Source organism: Perognathus longimembris, chromosome 6, assembly GCF_023159225.1.
Source record: "Perognathus longimembris pacificus isolate PPM17 chromosome 6, ASM2315922v1, whole genome shotgun sequence".
NCBI lineage: Eukaryota > Metazoa > Chordata > Mammalia > Rodentia > Heteromyidae > Perognathus > Perognathus longimembris.
In genome coordinates, this window is record NC_063166.1 from 11888803 (window position 1) to 11912662 (window position 23860).

Sequence of the window (23860 nt, forward strand, 5' to 3'; positions counted from 1 at the left end):
CTAGAATGGAGGAGGGAAAACAGACTTCAGTAGTAAAACAAATGGGCATGTTCTGAATAGAAGATAAAAGTCATATGACATCTCAGCTTTGAGCATGCATCCATGTGAGCAGAATAAGGCTTCTGCAGTATGTGCACCTTATTTTTATTTATTTTGTTCCAGATGGAGCTTGAACTTGCTGTCTGACATCGCTGCTCGTTGGCTGGTGCTCTACCGCCGGAGCCATGCCCCCCACCCTGGTGTGTGCATTTTAATGGGAGAAAAGTGTTGGGTTACCCACAAGACACTTCGGCTGTTAAATAACAGATACATATAGATAAATCCAATTATACCATTAGGAGAGTCCTGAGGTGGAGGGAGAATCAGACAGGAGACCACAGGAGGGGTAAATCCCAGGGTCTTTTTGGAACCCCCCCCCCAGAGAGACTTGACTTGAACCTAGATGAACCCCTGGTAGATAGCTCACCCTTGCTCTGACCACCACCCCCCCTTCCAGGTGCTTTCCAGACTCCCACATATTCTATTGCCTAGCATACAGATAACTTCTCAGGCAGTCAAGCGGTGGGTGGTGAGTTAAGGAAAAGCTCATGACCTAAGGTCAAGACCTCATTTACCTAGTTGCTCACCAACAACATGGATCTATAATGTAAAAGCACCGTGTAAATCATTAAATAAAAATCAGTTATTAACTAAGACCCCCAGAAGGTAGAGGATATCTCTTGCAATATCTTCCTATCCCCTCCCCCCGCCCCAGCGTTTGCCTGGTTACTTTTCAAGCTATTAATGATTACGATCATGAGACGCTGTACCTAGTCTGACCCTGGAAATCTGATTTTGTCTCTCTCTGTTATTCCTTGCCCCTCCCCAGCTTTTTCTCTTCTAGGTACAGTCTCCCCCCACCCCCAGGCTAACTTTGTTCCTACAAACACTACTGGAGAATTGGGATAGTTAGAAAGCACTTTAAGTGTCTACAGTATTTCGTGGAGACGAACTGCTTGTGGGAATAGCAGGCATTAATAAGGACAGTTTTATGGCAATGTCATGTAAATGTTGTGATGTGAGATTGGGAAGGTCATAGTTCAAAGGCAGCCTAGGTAAAAAGTTCATGAAACCCATCTCAACTAGTAGCTGGGCCTGATGTACATGCCTGTGATCCCAGCTATGGACAGAAGTGTAAACAGAAGTATCCCAAGCTAGGCTGGCCAGGGCAAAACAGCAAGACCATCTCAAAAATAAATACCGCAAGCTACAGGCCAGTGGCTCACACCTGTCATCCTAGCTATTCTGGAAGCTGAGATTTGAGGATTGTGGTTGGAAGACAGCCTAGGCAGGAAAGTCTGTGAGACTCTAATCTCCAATTAACTAGCAAAAAGCTGGAACTGGAGCTGTGGCTCAAGTGATAGAGTGCTAGCCTTTAGCTGAAGAGCTCAGGGACATGCTCCTATGAATGGTGGTTGTTTCCATGGGTAAACAGGATTTGGAGCTATTCTGTGTTGACATCTAAACTGGAGTAACTTAGGTTGAAACTGTCACTTCATAAAATGTAGTCCAGAGCGGAGAACCCATTTCAGGGGAAGGGGAGGGTTTGGGAGGAGCAGGTTTAGTATGTTTACTACTAGTTTACCATGTTCCCCAGTAAATGAACTTCACTAGGCCATTCCCTTCATGTCTCTCTGGGCTGTATAGAACTTTTCAAATGTTCTCAAGCCTCTTTAACTTCTGACTTCACAATAAGTGGTTCACACTAACAAGACAAGAGTTATGGCTTTTTAAAAAGTCAACTTGGAGTGTGTGTGTGTGTGTGTGTGTGTGTGTGTGTGTGTGTGTGTGTGTGTTGGTACTGGAACAGCTCTATTTCTGGCTTTTTTGTGTTAATTGGAGATAAGAGTCTTACAGACTTTCTGGGCTAGCTTTAAACTGAGATCCTCAGACCTCAGCCTCCCGAGTAGCTAGGATGACAGGCGTAAGCCACCAGTCCCCAGTTTAAAAGTAAACTTTTAAAGTCGGAGTAAGGTGAAGGGGTTTGTAGCTATGAGGCTCTCTTGGTCCTGGCCTTGCTCCAGAGGTGACAGAGCAGAGTTAGAATCAAGAAAGGTCAAGGAAGAGGTGAAGCACAGTGGCTCATGTCTGTAATTCCAGCTATTAGGGAGGTAGGGATTGGAGAGTCACGAGGCAAAAACAAGATCTTAGAAAAATAATAACTAAAGCAAACAAGCACTGGAAAGAAAAAATGCACAGAAGATGTGGCTCTGGTAGTAAAGCCTTTGTCTAGCACATGACCAGGGCCTGGGTTCAAGGCTCAGTAGTAAAAAAAAATAGAAAAAAAAGGGGGGGGAGGGAGGGAGCAAAGTGGGAGCAGAAGGGGCCGCCCTGAGGCCACAGATCAGGTCCCAGCCTCAGGTGGGGAGTGGGGGGGGGAGGGGGGGGAGGGGGGGGAACCACCCAGGGCCCCGGGCCGCCTCCGCTCGGGGCCTGATCATTCTCGTAAGCTGGAGGAAAGCCACCCCCCGCCCCCGCCAGCCCCCCACCCGGCCCCGGCTTGCAGGCGTGCAGAGGACAGGCAGAGCTAACAGTTTCCCGGGCCCGGCTCCACTGTTCCTCCAGCTACCTGCAAACAGGCTGCAGAGAATCCTTCCCTCCCTGAGTGGCTGCGGGTGAACTTTCTAGAAGCCAATGAGCGGGCGAGGGCGGTAACCGAAACCCGCCTGCCGGGCTTCGAGCCCTCGAGGGCGGCCCGCGGCAGGCGGCTCGCACGTGCAGCTCCGTTGCCCTGGAGACGGCGGCCGGTAGTTTGTTTCCAAACCTCCGGACCGTACCACCGGGCCCCTGGCGGGGGGGAGGAGCGCGTGGGCGCCGCCCGGCTCCCTGGGAGGCTGCGCTGGTTCCGGCCGTCACCTCCGCGGCCCCCCTCCCGCCGCCTGCCGGATGGTACGGTCCGGGCGGGGGGGGGGGCGCTCGCGGCCGCGGACCGACGCTGGAGAGGGCGGCCGGCGGCGGCGGCGGCGGCGGAGGTGAGGGAGGCCGTGGCCGAGCGGAGGCGGCTCTCGGGGTCAGGGGGCCCTTTGTGGAGGAGGAAGGGGGAGAGCGCAGGCCGCCTCGGGGTCCCCACTGTGGCCGACGCGCACCGCCCTGGCTCCAACCGGCGCCCTGGCCCTGCTGTCACCCCAGGAAAAACCCCCGTCCGCGCTCCCGGACCCCCGTGGGACGTTGGGGGAGGGGCGGACGGAGGGCTTTACCCGACGGCAACAGCGGGTCCGTTCTCCCCGATTCAGACATCACCAGCAAGATGCCGGACGTGAAGGACAGCGCGCCCCCGAAGAACGCCGGCGCCGAGAGCGGCTCGCGGGAGCCGAAAAAGCCCGGGCCGCCCCGGAAGGAGGACAGCGGTCCCCAGGACCCCGCCTCACGTAGGTCCCCGCCGGGCCCCACGCCGCGCTCCTCGGCCCCGGCGCCGGGCCTGGACGGTCAGGTCCTCCCCTCGGGGCGTCCGCGAGCCGCAGCCCGAGCCCCGGCGCCCGAGTTGGCGTCGTGGCGCCGGCGGCCGCGCGGGGGCGCTGCTGCCTAAGGAAAGCGCGCCAGCCCCGGCGCGCAGGCCGCCCCGGGGCCCCGGGCCCCCGCTGTGGGGTGAAGGAGGGTCTGCCTGCGAGGGGGGCTTCCTGTCCTTGAACTTGGTGGCGCCCCCAGGCTATCCGTGTGACCTGGTTGACTTGTGTACTGTGCTTGTTAGGCTGTGTCAGTGAATCAGTACACAGGTCAAATCACGCCCCGTCAAACTCCTTTAGAAAACTTGTGAAATACATCGCAGAGTAGGTTGACCAGGTTAAATGACTTTTTTATCTTCATCATTCCTTTGTCCTCGGGATCTGGATTAAAAAGACAACAAGCTTACACGTTACACTTTTATCTCTACTTTTTGAGTCTTCTTCTTTACTGCAAAGGCAGACTGTTTGCGTTCGTCCTTTCAGTAAGCGGCTGTAGCTCCATCTCCCTTCGAGGATTTCTTTTCCTTTCTCATTTACAGCATTAAGAATTGGCAGTGGAGGACTGGGAATATGGCCTAGTGGCAAGAGTGCTTGCCTCATATACATGAAGCCCTGGGTTCGATTCCCCAGCACCACAAATATAGAAAACGGACATAAGTGGCGCTGTGGCTCAAGTGGCAGAGTGCTAGCCTTGAGCAAAAAGAAGCCAGGGACAGTGCTCAGGCCGTGAGTTCAAGCCCCAGGACTGGCCAAAAAAAAAAAAAAAAAAAAAAAGTATTGGCAGTGGCCCTAGCTACTCAGAATGCTGAGATCTGAAGATGGCAGTTCACAGAAAAGGCCACACAAGACTCTTATCTCCAATTAACCACTCAAAAACTGGAAGTGGTACTGTGGCTCAAGTGGTAGAGTGCTAGCCTTGAGCCCAAAGAGGCTCAGGGACAGCGCCCAGGCTCTGAAGAGTTCAAACCCTATGACTAACAACAACAAAAAAAAGATATTGCAGTGGGCTTTCCTAAAGCTGATTTCCTACAGTTAATTTCAGCTTAAAGGACTTCTTCGGCACATTTTCTTTTACTTCTGCTAGGTTAAGCTGTCATTCAAAAAATTTTTTTTGCCAGTCCTGGGCCTTGAACTGAGGGCCTGAGCACTGTCCCTGGCTTCTTTTTTGCTCAAGGGTAGCACTCTGCCACTTGAGCCACAGTGCCACTTCTGGCCATTTTCTATATATGTGGTGTGAGGAATTGAACCTAGGGCTTCATATATGTGAGGCAAGCAGTCTTACCACTAGGCCATATTCCCAGCCCCTTTTGATTTTAAAATTTGATTTTATTGTACAGAATGGTTTCCGTTACATACATACGGTAGTGAGTACATTTCTTGTTAAACTTGTTACCCCCTCTCATTTTCCTCCACCTTCCCTCCCATTTATTTTATTACGTGGCATCAGTGGTGGTAGAATGGAACCTGCGGTTCTTATTTGCTTCATGTTTGACCAAATAAGAAGTTGGCAAGTTGTGATCAGTTGCTTAAAATCTTTTTGGAAATTTGGTTAGCCTGTGAAATCCTACATTGTAGGAACTACTGCTTTAGGAAACCAAATTATTTTGTGTTATTTGTAGGAAGAATTTAGCTTTAATATTGTATAGTGTCAAAAGCACAGAGGAAAATTAACTCTTAATTCCTTTAAATACTTCTTTTGTATAAGTCATCTCTTTACCTTTAGTTGTGATTTTACCTTTTTTTTTTTTTTTTTGCTACTGGTCCTGAGGCTTGAACTCAGGGTTTGGGCACTGTCCCTGACCTTTTATAAAAGCTGAAGGCTAGTGCTCTATCACTTAAGCCACAGCTCTACTTCTGGCTGTTTGGGGTAGTTAATTGGAGATAAAGAGTCTGTCTCGGGTGCTTTCCTGACCAGGCTGGCTTTGAATTGTGATCCTAAGATCTCAGCCTCCTGAGTAGCTAGGATTACAGTATGAACTACCAGCACCCAGGCTTAGTTATTATACAGAGCTTTAGAGTTGAGAAAACATGGATACGTAGTGTGTTCAAGTGAGTCAGATACAAATTTAGAGCCTACTTAGGTTGAGTAGATCTTTGAATACAGCAGAAATTCAGACATGTTCACCCTAGATTTCTTCATGTACAGGTGTGACAGAAACTGAAGCTTCCAAGACTAACACCAAGGTTGGGACAAATCATGACACCCACACAGAGGAGAAGACTTTACCTCCCAGCAGGTATCGGCTCTTTTACTCTCTCCATTTTACTACTCCTGGCATCAGTACCGAGCAGTAAGGGCTTCTCATCAGACTTGAAACATTTTTTGTGGTGTTGACAATCAAATGCATGGTTTTATGTGCTAAGAAAGATGTCTCCCAGGCTAGGAATGTGGCTTAGTGGTAGAGTGATTGCCTAGCATACATGAAGCCTTGGGTTCTATTCTTCAGTACTCCATAAAACAGAAAAACCAGAAGTGGCACTGTGGCTCACGTGGTAGAGTGCTAGCTTTGAGCAAAAGAAGCGCAGGGACAGTGCTCAGGCCCTGAGTTCAAGCCCCAGGACTGGAAGAAGAAAAAAAATGAGATATATATACCACTGTTGCACCTCAATCGCATTTGTATTTGAGAAGTCTCCACAGCTTAAACAGAAGAGAAGTTGTAATGATTAGGATCAGAGTTTCAAAAAGCCAATGTTATTTCACCAGTGAATAAACCAAAAACAGTAGTTGTTGGAATAAATTTGGTGCTCTCAGATCTTCTCTGACGGACTTCGAGAAAGTAGCTTGGAACTTAAAATCACTCTGGTTTGGTCTGGGCATTTTGGCACAAGCTTCTAAACTAGCTGCTCTCGAGGCAAAAATGAGGGCATCAATGTTCAAGACCAGCCTGAGCAAAAAGTTTTTGATACTACATCTCCACCAATGCCTGGGCCTGGTAGGACACACGTTCTGTCCCAGCTACAGGGGAAGCACAATGGCTTGATGCAGCGGCACACCTCTGTCATCCCCAGTGACAGGTAGGATTGCAACCTGGGCTGGCCTGGGCATAAAGCAAGACCCTGTTTGCAAAATAACACCAAAAGGGCTGAAGGCTTTGAGTGCAATGCCCAGTACATCAAAGTTTCCAGAACATTAGAACTACATTTCAGACTACAGATTTTCAGATTAGAATACGCAATCTCTATTTGCCACTTAGAGAAGTAATGTACATCTCAAAGGCAAAGACAAAGAATTCCAGCGCTCCAGGAGAGAGTGTGAGGCATATCTGGTAAAACACAGAAAAGGGTTTCAAGTGAATGTTAGAGGGGATACAAAATAGCAGAAATTCACTACAGGATTTTACAATGTCATGTGTGAAGGTAGGAGGCAATCCAGAAGCTTATAGAAAAGAGCTGGATAGCTGAGTGCCAGGAAGTTGAATATTGGTGACCAATTTCATTAGCTTAGGTGACTCGGATATTTCACTTATTTCTTAAGTAGATTACTGTCTTCAGGGTAAAGAGCATTAGCCAGTAGGGCCAACAAAGCATTTGTATATTCTAGGGTCTAGTAGTTAGATATTTATTGATTGATTGATTGATTGCTGGCTGGTCCTGGGGCTTGAACTTGGCCTGGGATCTTTCCCTAAGCTTCTTTTGCTCAATGCTAGTGCTCTACCACTTGAGTCATAGCTCCACTTTTGGCTTTTTCTGAGTATTTTATTGGAGGTAAGAGTCTCATGGACTTTCCTGCCTGGGCTAGCTTTGAACCATGATCCTCAGATCTCAGCCCCTTGAGTAGCTAGGATTACAGAAATGAGCCACCAGCACCCAGATTAGTATACAGAGCTTTAGAACTTAAAGATCACTTTTTTCCCCCCTTGAATCTGGGTCTCTCAGTGGGGAGGTTAAAGTCCACAATGGAAACATTGCAGGGTTATGCTGGACAGTGTTTAAAACATTGCAGCTCAGCTGGGAAGGTGGCTTAGTGGTAGAGTGCTCGCCTTGCATGCATGAAGCCCTGGGTTTTGATTTCTCAGGACCACATACACACAAACAGCCAGAAGTGGCGCTGTGGCTCAAGTGGCAGAGTGCTATCCTTGAGCAAAAAGAAGCCAGGGACAGTGCTCAGGCCCTGAGTTCAATCCCCAGGACTGGGAAAAAACAAACACATACAAAAAAACAGTGCAGCTCGCTGTCTGATGCCCATGTGTGACTTCCTGACATGGGCGGGGAATCCAGCATTGAGCAAACACGCTCCTTCACCAGCCCGTCCACGTGCGTCTTGCTCTGTGTGTCACTCCTGTAGCCTCCATATAGTTACTATACCTACCATTAGGTTGGGTTTGGAGCTCTTAGCCTATATATTGCCATAAGTAGCCATTTACCGTGACTTTTTATTTGACCCAATATAAAATCTGAGGCTTTTTCTTACCTGAGTGCAAAGAAATGAAGTAAGTAGAAAGGCAGTTTGTCTCTACAGTGATATCCAATCATGGAACCCCCGTCTGATTCTTTGAAATTGTAGCTTTTGCCAGTGAGCTGCGTACCCTTAGAAATTTATGCCCTCTCACAGCACAAACCCTTGGGGCCCCCAAAGAACCAGAAATCAGGGAGGCAGTGCTAAAGAGCAGTTTCAGGTCTGAGAGAATCTGCTTCTGATCTTGGGGCCCAAATCCCCAATGGGTGAGGGGCCTTGCAAATGCCTTCAGGATCTCACAGTGGCTGGGAGTCTCCGGGGCAGGTATTGGGGTGCAAGCTGACATGGTAAAGGGACTGGCACACCTGTCCAACGGTACTCATTTTCTCTTTTATATCTGGTAGTAGATACCTAACATGGAAAACAAAAGATTTCTCTATCCGATCTAAAGTTGTTTGAGATGTTTTAATAAAGCAGTTTCTTTCAGAACATGTAAATTCCATTGCAGGTTAGGAGAGAAGGGTGAAAATTCTTAGGCCCTGAATATATGCCAGACTTCTAAACCAAAAGTTTGTCTACAAGTGGCACAAGATACCCAATTTTTACCTAAAACCAAAACTAACATGACTCGCGAGCCTAGGAAGAGTGAGGCCCAGTGCCTGCCCAAAGAAAAACCAAATACAAAAAGGAAAAAAAACCTAACAAAATATTTTATGGCTTTAACCAAGGTCTTCAGAAGAGGAAGCAAAAGATGCAGCCTTTTCAAGACTCAGACCAATCGTAAAGATAGGCAAAAAGAAAGAAGAGCTTAGACAACGCAACAGTCGGTATGCTTGCTGCAAGTGGGGCGCAACTCACATTTCTGTCTGGCCATTTTCTTGGGGTTCCCAGCCTTTTGGCTGGCCCCTTCCCTAACAGGCCCCATAGGTGGACAAGGCAAACTGTAAAACCACAGCTGTTCATAGAAATGAGGAGAATCATTAACAAGTGGGTACCCCAGTAGCTAAGAGTCAGTCACTCACATTCAGAGCAGATGTTTTACAGATGTGGTGAGCTTGTGACCAGAGTTTCAGGCCAGAGGCCAGGCTGTGGAGGTTCCAACCAAGCAGGTCCAGCCACTCACCCTGTAGGAGATGGAGAGCAGTGAGGATTAGGGAAAGGAGATCTTTGAGCATTTCAGCTCTGCTTCGGGGTACTGACATGAGCTTCAGATGTAAATAAAGGGGCAGCCGGGGCAGGGCGTGAGGCATGTGTAATTAAGCAGTCCTGGAGAAGTTACTCTCTCTGCCACTATTGCAGGGGACATCCAGTTTCCAGGGCACCCCATCACCTTAGGTCATTGTCCTCATTTTGGGGGTGACCTGTCCCATGAGGCTGTACTGTTCTCTACTGGTTGTGTTCCTTGTCATAAAGACGTTGTCAGTCTTGTTCTTGGCGTCCTGAGTAACTGCAGAGGAAAAGAGACATGCAAAATGTAGGCATGGATGCCTAGGTTTTATTGTGTTTTAGCGAGCTGCTTGTGGGCCCAGGTGAGGAGTGAGTGCTTTGTAGCAAAAGCAGTTTTAAGTGCCTGTTACAAGCACTAGGAATTTACTAAGGAAATGGAGCTCCAATTAGAGATAGGGACATTCAAACAATAGTCTACAGATCTGAGTGATCTGGTTTAAAGGATTGTAATTCTAGTCCTGACTTCGATGTCTCGTACGTTTTGCATTTATGACTATAGACTATTGATTTTACACAGACCAATACAAAAACGAATGCTTGCACATTCTCTCCTGTTCACCCATTTGAAAGGGAAACAGACAGTGCTGCCTGCCAGCTTTCTAAACAGCATGTCAGGCAATGCCTGGGAGAGCAGACTTTGGCAAACATTCTTTTCTTTGCTGGCTTTTTTGTCACTTACCAGGATCCCACCTGCAGGCTAAGAAATGAGCAGAGGTTTGCTACTCACTCACTATGCCAAAATTGTAGAGCAATTCAAGCTTGCCCTCTGAAGGTTTGATGAGTCTGATGAAATAAACGGACAAAAGACTGATTAACAGAAAAAGCATACAGGGGCTGGGGATATGGCCTAGTGAGTGGCAAGAGTGCTTGCCTCTTATACATGAGGCCCTGGGTTCAATTCCCCAGCACCACATATACAGAAAATGGCCAGAAGTGGCGCTGTGGCTCAAGTGGTAGAGTGCTAGCCTTGAGCAAAAAGAAGCCAGGGACAGTGCTCAGGCCCTGAGTCCAAGCCCCAGGACTGGCCAAAAAAAAAAAAAAAATCCAGAAAAAGCATACAAGCCTATTAATATCCAAGCACACAGAACTCACAGGGCTTGGGCGCTGTCTCTGAGCTCTTTTTGCTCAAGGCTAGGGCTCTACTACTTTGAGCCACAGCTTCACTTCCAGTTTTTGAGTGGTTAATTTGAGATAAGAGTCTCACGGGGACTTTTCAGCCCAGGCTGGCTATGAACAGTGATCCTCAGATCTCAGCCTCCTGAGTAGCTAGAATGGCAAGCATGAGCCACTGGTGCCCAGCTTAAAAAAGATTTTCTTTTAGTGTATATTGTTGTACAGGGAGGTTTTATTATGGCATTCCCATGCATGCGTACAATGCACACTATCAAACTCATCCCCTCCATCTTTCTCCCTCATCTCTCTCCTTAAAACGATTTCAACAAGTTTCATTCTTTTTTCTCACTTTTTCCATGAACATTAATTGGACAAGTTTCACCATGGCAATTCACATGTGTGAATTGTTTTTTGTCAGTTGTGGGGCTTGAACTCAGGGCCTAGGCACTATCTCAGCAATTCTGCGCAAGGCTAGGGCCCTATCACTTTAAGCCACAGCTCCACTCTGTTTTCTGGTGGTTAATTGGAGATAGGAGTCTCATGGGGACTTTCCTATCTGGGCTGGCTTTGAACCAGGATCCTGAGATCCTGGCTATAATAGTTTTTAAGGGTAGCTTCAGATTTATAGACAAATGATTGGAAAGCAGAGTCCCCATAAAGCTTTTTCCTGTCTCCCCCTCCCCCGTGCGTCCCCCTCCTGTTGTTTACTCTATTTTATTGGGGCACCTTTGTTTAAACTGATTAAATATTAGCTTAAGTTCATAGGTGACACTAGGGTTTACTTTTTTGTATTGTATATTGTAAAATTTTAAAAACTGATGCATATCCACTGCTCCTGTAATTCATAGTGATTCTACTGTTCCAGAAATCTCTTGTGCTCCGGCTCCACATGCCTCTCTCAGCAGCGCATACCATAGCTTTTTCAGATTAGCTTCTTTTCATATCATAATATATACTTAACATTCCCTCTGGGGCTTGAATTCGGGGCCTGGGCACTGTCCCTGATCCTCTCTGTGCTCACGGCTAGCATTAGACCACTTGAGCCACAGTGCTACTGCTGGCTCTTTCTGAATAGTTTATTGGAGATGAGTCTCCCAAACTTTCCTGCCAGGCTGGCTTTGAACTGTGATCCTCCTAACTCAGCCTCCTGAGTAGTTGGGAATACAAGCGTGAGCCACCAGCACCTGGGCTCTCTCATATTTTTAATGACTCAACAGCTAATTTTTTTTCTACCAAATATTACTCTATGGTGTGGATGTACCACGTTGTTTATCCATGTGCCAATCGGAGGGCATATTGAAGACTTTCAGGCTTTAGCAATTACATGTAGACATAGGTCTTCAGGTTGCCTGGACAAACACTGAGGTGTGGCTGCTGATCTATTGTAAGGTTCTGGTTACTTCTGTGAGGAGCTGCCAAGCTGCCTTCCAGACTTGCATTTCCACCAGCAGTGAACAAGCCTCCTCTCGCTCTGCATTTGGTGCCCTGTGTCTGGGTTTGAGCCATTTCAAAAGGGTATAGGGATTGTCTTTATTTCAATTAGCAATTCTGATGATGTTATATATCTTCTTTGTTGAGATGCCTTTTAAGGGCTTTGATCCATGTTTTAACTGGGTTTTTTATTCTAGTTGTTGAATTTTTAAGAGTTCTTTGCATATTTTGGATGTATATCCTTCAGTAAAGATTGTCTCTCAGTCTGAGATTTGTCCCTTTTTTTTTTTTTGCTTTTAACAGTGTCTAAGGTTACAGAATAGAAGTTTTTTTTTAATGGCATCTAACAATAGTTTATAAGGATTGAGCTTTTAGTGTTGTCTTTAAAAAGTCCTTTACAAACACAAGATTGTTCTTGGATTGTTCTCCTGTTATTGCTTTTGAGTTTTAGGATTTTATGTTTCACTGTTATTTCTATGATTTATTTTGAGTTAACCTTTGTGAAGGATGTTAGGTATGTGTTGAAATTCATTTTTCATGTGTGGATGTGTATTTGTTCTAACACCATTTGTTGGAAAGATTCTTTCTAAACTAAATTACATTTTGTATTTTTAAGGAAAACAACAACAGAAGACCGACTTTCTGGCTTCTGTAGCTAGCTAGATGACAATGACACTGAGACTGGGAATGTAGGATGAGGTGTGAGCAGGGAGGGGAGTGAATTTGTTTTAGACTGGCTGATTTGGAAATATCTCTGACATTCATGTGTTATCAAAGAAGAAAAATCTTTTCCTTGATCTTAGGAGTATGAGCAAATGAAAGATTACTGAGTTCAGTGCCACATTCAGCAACTAGGTCATTCGTCTAGATGATAAATAGTGTGTGCTGAAACTCAGCCTGACTCTCTCCGAGTTCTTCCACTGCACAGAGAGGCCTCTCGGACCACGAGGAGCCCCACAGAGAGGCTTTGCTGATGACCTTAAAATCCATGTCTAACCTTAGCTTGTTCAATTCTGCTATAGCTCAGTTTCTAGAATTTTGTCAGTATGATTTTTTTTCTATATCAAATACTGTTTGGGGTTTGAGAATAGCACCCCATAACAGTTTGGGGGTAGAGAAAATAATTGGCTCATTTAATCCTCTTTCAGTCTGGAAAGTAAGGTCAAGGAGACAATGCACAATGACTTTTGGGACCATCTTAAAGAGCAGCTATCAGCTACTCCTCCTGACTTCAGTTGTGCTCTTGAACTTCTGAAAGAAATTAGAGAGGTAAGTGACTGACCTTCCATTTGTAGTTGTAAAGTGCCTCCATATTCCCAACTGTTGGAGGGCAGTGACTAGCAAATCCTAACTGAACTGGTCTAGGAATCAGTAAGACAGAAATCAGACAACAATTTGAACAAGGAAGATTTAACATAAAATTATTATAGCAGGAAACTGGAGAAATGAGGACTTGCCTAATTAGAAGGGGGAAAAAATCTCTAAAGAAACCTGAAATAGCAAGTAGAAAGGGGTATCTACCGTACTCCGGGAAAATACCCACCCAGAGAGCACACTGGGCTAGGGGAAGGGCTGTCTGCGAGCCTCTGATCACCACCCACGGCAGAAGCAGCAATGGAGGAACTCGCCACAGGACTGTGGGCGTCCACTAGTAAGCACACAGGAACTATCAAGAGCTCTTGTCCCTCCCAGTGCTTCTAGTGTTGGTGACCCACAGCAGTCTCTACACCCAGGTATAAGCTTAACCCCTTGAGTCTGGACAAGACCTACAATGTAAACCAGCACAACGTATCAAAGGTGATGAGATGTTACTCCCATTATTACATTTCCTTATCAAAAGTCATTAGAAAGAAACCACAAAGCCAAATAGCTCTATTTCTACCTAGTAATATAGCTATCTGCCTTCTAAGTTCTCATCCTTCTCCAAAATGAGGAGCTCACTGCCCACAGTTACTTCCCCCCCCTCCAATCACTGCTCCACCAAAGAACCTTTTACCTATGGGTTAAAATGTAAAGTTAATTTCCAACAACTTGTGTATGAAATAATGAGAAGAGGAAGAGCCTAATGTTTAATATATAATAAATATAATAAGAAACAATTTATAGTCCTAGTTTTTCTTCAACTGGTCACATAGCTCTGTTAATATCTGTAGTTCCCTTCTTCCTCTGCTCATTTTAGATTTCCCTTGTCCTTAGTCCAAACCCAAAAGATCTGAGGATCGAAGTTCAAAGCTAGCCTGGGAGGAAAAGTCCATGGGACTCTTATCTCCAATTTGGCATCAAAAAGCCAGAAAGTAGAGCTGTACCCCAAGTGGTAGATAGGTAGCCTTGAGCAAAAAAGCTCAGGGACAGCATCCATGCCCAGAGTTCAAGCTCCAGGATTGGCAAAAAAAAATTATGAAGTGCAGTTTGTCTCATTTTCTTTTAGTGTCTTGTTTGTGTTTTCAGTATCGTATCTTGCCAAATTCAAAATTTGGACCATCTACATCTTTGTTTTCTTCTAAGTATTTCATAGTTTTCACTCTTATGTTTAGGATTTTGATCCATTTTGAGTTATTTTATGACTTAAGGCAAAGGTACAATTTGGTTCTTTTGCATGTGGATTTCTAGTTTTCCCAGCCCTGCTTAAACCTTTTTTCTCTCTCCATTAAGTCATCTTAGCTTTGTTATTGAAAAATCATTTGACAACATCCAAGTTTTATTTCTCAGCCCTCCTGTTCTGTTCTGTTCTATCCTGTATCCTTTACGAGTATCCGTGAATGCTTGGTTGCTTATAGGTCCTTTATATCGATTGCTGCTGATCCAATCTTACCATACTTGCTAGGTATATTAACGAGATGCTCAGGTCATATAGGCATTTGAATGAGGTGTGTACTTTCTACCAAGCCTATCAAGAAACCAGAAGCTGTTTTTCCAAAATCCTGTGACAAATCTGAGATGTCTGCGTTACAGTTCCTTTATTAGTGCTTAGAAGACACTCTCTGCGCAGCCTTAAAGACTATGGACCCTGCACATGTTGTTGGATCTGCTAGATCACAAAGCCCAGGATGGTAGAATGGTCTGGGATGCACTTGAAGGTGCTGTGAAATGCTCTAGTACTCACTTCTAATCAGCAGCTTTATTCTCAGTGAGTGTAGAGTAGCAAACTCAAAAATGCAAAAGACCTACCAAGTATGGTGCCGTTTGTCCATCATGGTAGGTGGTTTAGCCTAACAGCCTGTCTTCGATCTTGGTGGGGTTGTTACCTTGATATGCTCCAGACCACTGATGTTCCAAGAAGGCACTAGGGGACAGGCCTCTGAGAGTCTATGGCACTCATCTGCTCACCTCCAGTTTGCATATCTCTTTACAGCATCTACAGTACATTCTACCTGTTGCTCATCAGATGCAGTGAATATGTGACCATTGGCTTCCAACCTCATGTATTCCTACCAATTACACCAATTTGTTAGTCACAGTGCAGTCAAGAGGCAGAAACCACACAGTATTTTGAACAAAGAAAAGTTGCCATGATATAGAAACTTGCTGATCAGCACACACCAGAGCCAGGACAGAGCCCTTCTTATGAAGGAGCACTCTCCACAGACTAAGGATGCTAAGGCGCTGTGCTAACCAGCTCCATTCCAACGGCCACCACCAAAGTAGGCACTAAAGGGTAGATATGGAATAGAGAGGCTCTAAATTGGTTACTGTCCTTCATAGCTTCCCAATTGAAGTAGATATTATAGAGCAACTTTCATTTTATTTAACAGGAAAAGTAAATAATTGTTATCTTTGGCTATTACAACACGGTAGTCCAATCAAGCCTTCACTGAACCATCACTGAAACATATAGAGTTCCAGTTCGCTAGGAACCTATATTTTGGGGTTGCCTCATTACAGCTCCTTGGCCTAGTTCATCCTTGCCTTCTGAAGGAAAATGATCTGAAAAAATACCTAGTTTTTAAAATGAAGAGTGTTCATCACTACCACATGTTTAAATACGTTGTACCCTATACTTGTTTCTCACAGTCCTGAATTTTATCACTTTTTAAGTCTCATTCTTTCTAGAAAACAGTTTACTATTTTATGTAATTGATCCTCTTAAGCTTTTATTATCATTAGCTCCTCAACACAGGGAAAAGTCTTCTGTAAGAAATTTAGGAACCAAATCTGGATCTTTGGAATGTCTAGCTAAAAGGATTGCCCACTAGAGCAAACTCGGACCTCTAAGCAGAACATAACTCCCTTTTGTCTTTCCTGGGCAGATCTTGTTATCGCTGCTATTACCACGCCAAAACCGCCTAAGAACTGAGATCGAAGAGGCTTTGGATATGAATTTCCTCCAGCAGGAAGCCGATCGTGGAGCCTTGAATATCTCTTACCTTTCTAAGTACATTCTCAACGTAATGACTTTGTTGTGTGCACCAGTTCGAGATGAAGCGGTGCAAAAACTTGAGAACATTACAGACCCTGTTCGGCTGTTGAGGTGTGAAACTGATAACTTCCCCTGAAACCCACCCAGTCTCTGGGGTAGAGAAAAGCTGAGTCAGGGCTGGGAATATGGCCTAGTGGCAAGAGTGCTTGCCTCATATACGTGAAGCCCTGGGTTCGATTCCCCAGCACCACATATATAGAAAGGCCAGAAGTGGCGCTGTGGCTCAAGTGGTAGAGTGCTAGCCTTGAGCAAAAAGAAGCCAGGGACAGTGCTCAGGCCCTGAGTCCAAGGCCCAGGACTGGCAAAAAAAAAAAAAGAAAAGCTGAGTCAGATACTAGGTTATAACCATAGTTATAGTCTTCCCTGCTGTGGACAGACAACACTGCTGTGAGCTTCTCTGGCTTATTGAGGGTGTTTTTGTTTCTTTTCTGAAGATGCATGTTCCAAACAGGATATTTTGGTTGTCTTTAGAACAAATTGGGGAAAAAAGTTGGTCTAAAGAGCCAGGAGAGACATCACCTCCAGTCCGACCTCCCAGCGAGGACTGCTGACGTCCCGGTGTATTTCTTCTGGTTACCTTCTTAAGAGACAGCCAAGGTCCGCATGAGACTTAGCTGATGCTGTTGTGCCCCTTAAACACATCAGGATCACGGACCACACGTCAGCGTTGTCAATGCAGGGGTTAGAACAAAGTCAGTTTGGCAGTCCCTCCCTTCTGATTTAATCACTTCTGGTGCGGGTTTTCCCCTCACTAGACCTTTCTGTTATATTCGCTTCCCTGTCAGGGGGATATTCCAAGTTCTGGGCCTGATGAAAATGGACATGGTGAACTACACTATCCAGAGCCTCCAGCCCCAGCCCCAGGAGCATTCCATCCAGTACGAGCGCGCCGTGTTCCAGGAGCTCCTCAACGAGCAGCCTAGTATGTGTTCCGTGAGGGCAGAGGTGGGAAGGTGCGACCCGCGTAGGGCTCTCCTGAGAGCATGCTGAGCCTCTTCAACAACAAAGTGTCACTAGAGCTATGTTAAAAATGAACTGAAGATCAGGAGGCTGTGGCTCACATGGTAGTCTTGAGTGGCAAAGCTCAGCGACAGCACCCAGGCCCTGAGTTCCAGTCCCATGACTGACCAAAAAGAAACAAAACAAAAATGAACTGAACAGCCTGTGGGTGGCGACAAGAGGGAAAACTGGGAGAGGGGGAAGAGGTGCCATTGTCCAAAAGGAAATGTGCTCTTTACCTGACTGCTGTAACTGTAACCCCTCTGCACATCACCTTTACAGTAACAGAAACTCACTGTGTGAAAAAATAAAGTGTATAAAAAGAATAGCAAGTTTCTTCCTGAGGTGAGGAGGAGGAGGAAAGCTCACACACGTCTTAAGCAGGAGTGGGTCCTGAGGGTGGCCTCGAACCCCTGGAGACTGAGGGCGCTGGCTCGCTCACACAGCCCCCCCCCTCAGGCCTCCTCAATCACACCACCAAATGGTTGACCCAGGCGGCAGCCGACCTCACCGCGCCACCACCAGCCTGTCCTGACGCCTCCGACTCCTCCAGTGCGGCCGGCCCCTCTCCCAACGAGGGAGCCGCCAACCAAGAGCCTCTCAACCCCGCCATGGTGTTGTCCCAGGGCTTCTTGAACCTCCTTCTCTGGGACCCTGAAAATGAAGAGTTCCCCGAGGTAGGAAGGGAGGATTGGCCCTCTGACACCCTCAGGGCTCTTGTCAGGCCTCCCTCCACAGCCCTCTCTTCCCTGATCCGCAGACCCTACTGACAGACAGAGCCCGGCTGCAGGAGCTCGAGTCTCAGTTGCACCAGTTAACCATCCTGGCCTCGGTCCTGCTAGTGGCCAGTAGTTTCTCTGGAAGTGTCTTGTTTGGCTCACCCCAGTTTGTGGATAAACTGAAACGCATCACCAAGTCCCTCTTGGAGGAATTTAATTCCAAGTAAGTGGCAGAGATCATTTCTTAAAATTGGTCTTAGGCCTTGTGACGTAGAAAATTTATTTCTAAAGGTGGTATGGAGGATAGTTTGCTGCCAGTGAGCCATTAGCTGAGGGAGGAGGGCGGGTGGGTATTCTACCTCTGAAGTAATGGTCAGGCCACTTACAAAGTAAGAAGAATCAGAGCTGAGGATGTCGCTCGGCCAAGCACTTGCCTAGCATGTGTCAGGCACTAGGTTTGGTCGCTAGGATCTCAGGAGAAAAGAAGGCCAAGTCTGTAGTCATAAATGGCCACATAGCAAAAATGACTGGAAAATCTGAAAGGACCAAAGAATGCTAAGTGAATCCTAGGGCAGAATGAAGCCATTTTCCAGAAATGGCTTATGGTTTATCATTTCTAGGAAGTAGGACATGAAACCACGTAGAACAGTGGGCAGCAAGTGAAGATGTCATAGCTTCCCAGTGGGTCCTGCTGGCCGTGGGCCAGAGGTTGGGACTCTTCTTTCAGGTGGGCCTGACCTTGGTGTAGTGCTTCCTGAGTGTCTGTACAAAGTGCCTGCCTCTCCCTTTCCTCATCCAGGCCTGAGGAGGCGATGCAGAGTGTGAGCGAACAGGTGTCCCAGGAGATCCACCAAAGCCTCAAGACCATGGGTCTTGCTGCTCTGAGCAGCGACAACACGACATCTCTGATAGGACAGCTCCAGAACATCGCCAAGAAGGAGAACTGTGTCCGTAGCGTCATTGGTGAGTGCTGTGGGTGCTAAGAACGTGGGCGGGATCGCAACCCAGGAAGCGGTTACTGAACAGTGAATGCCTCCTGGGGGCGCGATAATGTCCACCCAACCTGGTTAAGTCACCCTGGCTTCCTGAGTGCAGTCAAGACATCCTCCCACCCCCTCACTCTAACAAGAAAGGGAAAACCATAGCAGTTAGCGCCTCCATGTTGGAATATACCCATTTTGGAATGGAGACCATGAACTTAGCCGTCTTGCTCCGAACCTCAGCCTCCTGTTATGAAAATCCTAGGATCTGATGGCTGCTTTAACAAAACTGAACTCTCAGAAATTTACTAGCCCACCAATTTTTCATCTTTTTAAAAGTCTTTGTTTTATCATTAATAGCCTCTTTCCCAAACAAAGCCATTTTTTTACCCACGAATGAATGTACATGTTGATGAGTTTCAGTTTATGTAGAACAGGCACAAGTGGAGTTTAGGGCCAATGTTTCTCCCTGAAATCTGTGATCCCTTTCCCTTCTCATTGTCTTTTCCTGCTCACAGATCAGCGGATCCATTTGTTTCTCAAATGCTGTTTGGTTCTTGGTGTGCAGAGATCTCTGTTAGACCTTCCGGGAGGCCTTTCTCTCATTGAGGCGGAACTGGCAGAGCTGGGCCAGAAGTTTGTCAGCCTCACACATCACAATCAGCAGGTGTTTGGTCCCTACTACACTGACATCATAAAGAAACTCATCTCCCCATCCCAGGCTGTGAAAACCAAGGTGGAGTCTCTCTGACAGCACTGGCTCAGAGCTCCAGGAGAAAAAGCCCATCATCTTCCTGGGGTAACATTGCTGGTGACCAGCAGAGTAGTAATCCTCCCACCTGCCCCTACCAGCCAGCACACCAGGGCTGTAGGAACAAAGCATATGAACTGAACAGTTGGCACAAATCTACTCCCTAATAAACTTCTGAACTGCAAGCAACATCCACTCTCAGTGTGCTGCAGCTGAGCCAGCTAAGAAACCAACAAGCCCCCTCTGGCCGTGCGCACGCAGCGATGACAGCCAACACCCCGGCGCCAGGGCTGGGTTTCCAAGGGTAAAGCATTGCTCTGAGTGGTCTGAGAACTTGGCAGAGGTGTCTAACGTGAGTGCAGGGCTTCTCCGCAAGCCTTTTGCTTGCTGTCCAGTTATCTTAGGAGAGGTCATGGTTACCAGGTTCATTTCCAGGACTGGATCCCCTGAGGTTTCCGATGCTACATAAAAGAATAGTTAGAACTTGAGTGTCGTCTTTGGTCCAAAGTAGTGTGGAGCCAGCAGGCAGGAGGGAGACAGAGGTAAGCAGCCATTCTGTTCTGTTGAGGACAGGTTTCAGTGTTGATCTCTAATCTTTAAGTTTAGAGCAACTTGTGGTTCATGACAGGAGACTGGTTCATGCCAAAGGGAAAGCAGCCTCTACGCTCCTGCTGCTGCCAGGCAGTGTGCTGGTGAGTGTTCCTTGCCACTGATGGCAAGTGGGAGTCATGCTGGGAAGGGCCTGGCCTGGACTCCTCTCTGTACAGTTCCAACCCAAGGCTTTCAGGCTGCCTCACAGACCAGCCCAATGCAGTATGGCTTATGCTAGGAAAGTGTCTGATCCAGATCCGGTCCTTTTTTGTAATGGACAAGAGAATGTAGAGACTCATTTACATAGGTTCTCTTTGCAAGGTAAAGAAAAATAATGTCCTCACTGCCTTTAGGAGATGGAAGTTGCTGAGTCTTAATACAATTTAGGAATGATGTAAGGAGGGATTTCCTTAGGCCCAGGCTTTTCTTCTAATATCCATTTTTAAAGGGAAGGTCCTAGACAGGTGGCAGAGCTAGGTCAGTAGACTGTGACCAGCACACTAGAGGGCATAGATCAGTGAAATCTTGTAACTGGACAGTGTGATGGGGAAGCCCAGAGTAAGTGGTATGCTAAACAAACAGGTTTGGCTATGTGGAGCCTCTGATTTGCTATTAGTCATTTGAATTTTTTGAAAGTCTCATTTGGAAGCTTCACTGTCTTAGAAGCAAATGTATCTCTGTGAAGATGCCTGTCTGGTGGTGCAGACACGACACTGGTAACAGAACCTTGCTTTGTGCTTCATAATTAAAATCTGGAGTAATAAACTTACTCAAAATTGAGTTGATTGTTCTTGTGCTTCCACATGGAAAAGGACAGGCATTCATGTCTACGCAAAAACAGGACCAATTGCTGCCAACTGATACGAGGGAGCTGAAAAAGTTTGTTTATGCTAAATTGCAGCAAAACATATATAACCTGTTAGCCACTAGTGATATTTAGTTCATTCACAGCTGGTGCCAGCATTGTGCTTGGTCCAGGACATTTTCATCACCAGAAGGAATCCCACACCGGCACCTTGGCTCCACCAGTCTGTCTCGAGGTTTTCTTATACCACACATTTCATATAAATGGAAATATAACATGTAGCTTTCTATGACTGGTTTCTTTCACTTGTGGTTTTTTTTAAATTAAAATCAATTTTACATTAATATTTATATGGTGTTAGGAAAGGGCATGACTTTATACTCATTTGCATGTAGAAATGTTTTCCCAGCATGATTGAGAGACTGCTCTTTTCGTACTGAATAGTGTTGGTACCCTTGTCAGCAACGAATTGACTGGCTAGGCAAAGTCATTTAACACAAAACAAAATCTACCCTCTCTCCCTCCCCTGCTCCCTCCCTCCCTTCTAAAGGTAAGTCTTCGGGGCTGGGTGCTGGTGGCTCATACCTGTAATTCTAGCTATTCAGGAGGGTGAGTGTTGGGGATTCATCTTGGCCTTAAGGGGGGAAGGGTGATAAGAGATGCCGCCCTTCCCCCAGCCCTGGGGCAGTGTGGAAGTGAGCCACACCTATCTCCTTCTGGGTCCGGGACCAGAAGGGATAGCTTTGAGACCATCCCCCACTTTGTGCCAGCAAGCACATGTGCTCCCTTTTCACGGGCTTTGCCCAGAGGACGGTACTATGGGAAGTGACGTTAGCCCATGAGGGAGGTCCTTGGGAGCTGCTCTTGGACAGACAAGCTCACCAGCCTATCACCAGGTCATGCTCAATCCTCGTCATCACTACTATATTACTGTGAGCCCCTCCCGATTAAACCGGATTGCTCTCCGAAGCGTCTCTGAGATCCGTCTGTGCCTGGCTTCCTTGGTGGGTAAGGAGGGAGGAAAAGGGGATCTCTTTCGGCCACATGCACTTTAGGCTTGCCCGTGTCCCTTCGCTCCACCTTGGCTGCCCGCGGGTCGGGCGCCCAGGGGAGGGGGTGAAAAGGGGAGCACTGATAAGGGAGTAAGCTTAGCATCCCCACACCAGGGGAGGTAAATCTAGCCCAGCAGATGAGATTGGAGGATCATGGTTTAAAGCACCCCAATCAGGAAAAAATCCATGAGACTCCTTATTTCAAATTAATCACCCAAAAGCCAGAAGTAGAAAAAGCTACCAGAAGACTCCAGGAAGCATGTGGTGCTGGCCTCTACTACCACCATGGTTAAGCTCTCTCATCACTCCCCACCACACTGAACTCTATACACTGGATGGCCTTTACAAACCCTGAACCCAGATTTGTAATTCACAGCCAAAGATCACAAAATTCATGAACAAACAAGACAACATGCCACTCTTAAAACCCAACAACAACATAGAGGAAGACTTAGGGAGAGGGAAGAAGAAAGGGCAAACAAAATCACTGGTAAGAGAAATGGCTGATGAAATAACAGCATATACTTGAAAAACTGGAATAATAAGAGAAGGAAGAAAAAAGACAAAAGAATGAAGAAAATGCAAAACATGAGAGACTATATCAATGAGTTAGAAAACATGAACAATTTTAAGGACATGAGATGGTATCAATAAAGAGCTGGGAAGTATGAGGGCTGTCTCTATTCCCTATTACAAAACACAGTTAAAAGCACAGGCAATAGAACAAAAGTTGAAAACAGGGTATTAGGAGTTGAAGATAAAGCAGAGGAATTAGAACAGTCAAATGTATTGAAAAAACATACCATATTCAAGAACTAGCAGACTTGGCCAAAAGATCAAATCTAAGTATAATTGAAATAAACAATGGAGAAGAATTTAAAACTAAGGGCACTGAGAACCTATTCAGTAAAACAGAAAACTTCCCCAACGTCAAGAAACAGAATCTCTCTCATCTGACAGAGGCATAAAGAACTCCAACTAGGACAGGTCAGCCAGACAAAATATCAGCAAAGAAAACAAATGGTATCACAGCCCAAATGGATTTAATGGACATCTATAGAGTATTTCACCCAGCGACCATAATATGCATTTTCCTCAGCAGCCCATGGAAATATATTTCAAAAGTATATCGTAGGACACAAGCCCGAGAAAAAATTTAAAAAGTTGATGTAACTCCCTGTGTCCTATCTGATCACAACAGCAAAAGATACTACAGAAAACATTCATGGAAACTGCACAACACACTGAAGAAATACAAGGAGAAATCAGAAAGTTCCTGCAATCTAGTGAAAATGAAAACACACCTTACCACAGCCTCTGGGATACAGCAAAAGCAATATTGAGTGCATAGCTATAAGGGCCTACATAAAAAGGAAAAATCATACAAGTAAATAACTACTGCAGCTAGAAAAACAAAACAAAACAAACCCCAAACTACTAGATGGAGAAAGATCAGAGCAGAAAGGAATTAATTAAAAGACTAAAAAACATTACATAGAGATTCAACAAAATAAAAAGCTGATTCTCTGAAAAATAATTTTGACAAACCCTTAGCTAATTTGACAAAAAGGGGGATTCAAATCAACAAAACTAGTGATAAAAAAAGGAAACATGATTACAAACACCCAAGAAATCCAATATATTAAGAGGGATTACTTTTGAAAGATATATGCAAATCAAAACATATGCAAATAGATGGAAAATCTAGTAGAAATGGATAAATTCCTATAGACATGTAAGCTGCCTAAGCTGAATCAAGTTAGACCCATAAACTATGCGTTAATAGTCTTCCAACAAGGAAAAGCCCAGGCCTGAGGGATTCACAGCTGAATTTTATAAGACTTCTTTTTGGCTGATCCTGGGGCTTGAACTCAGGGCCTGGGTGCTGTCACTGAGC

General features: G+C 45.9%; 1 protein-coding gene across 3 annotated transcripts; it reads left to right on the forward strand.

The window, feature by feature from the left end:
* The first annotated feature begins 2963 nt into the window (after positions 1–2963).
* Tcp11 (t-complex 11) lies at positions 2964–20875 on the forward strand. 3 transcript variants are annotated; one of them, XM_048347909.1, is made up of 11 exons: positions 2964–3006; positions 3271–3407; positions 5629–5719; positions 8607–8705; positions 12798–12918; positions 15897–16117; positions 16852–16988; positions 17525–17742; positions 17826–18007; positions 18584–18747; positions 19283–20875. In XM_048347909.1, exons 2-11 carry the CDS (start codon positions 3287–3289, stop codon positions 19513–19515), a joined length of 1587 nt encoding a protein of 528 aa, XP_048203866.1. In that variant the 5' UTR covers positions 2964–3006; positions 3271–3286; the 3' UTR covers positions 19516–20875. The 3 variants fall into 3 exon arrangements, with proteins under 3 accessions (XP_048203866.1, XP_048203865.1, XP_048203867.1); XM_048347908.1 differs by having other exon boundaries at positions 3000–3011; positions 3273–3407; XM_048347910.1 differs by lacking the exons at positions 2964–3006; positions 8607–8705 and having other exon boundaries at positions 3178–3407.
* Positions 20876–23860: the final 2985 nt, after the last annotated feature.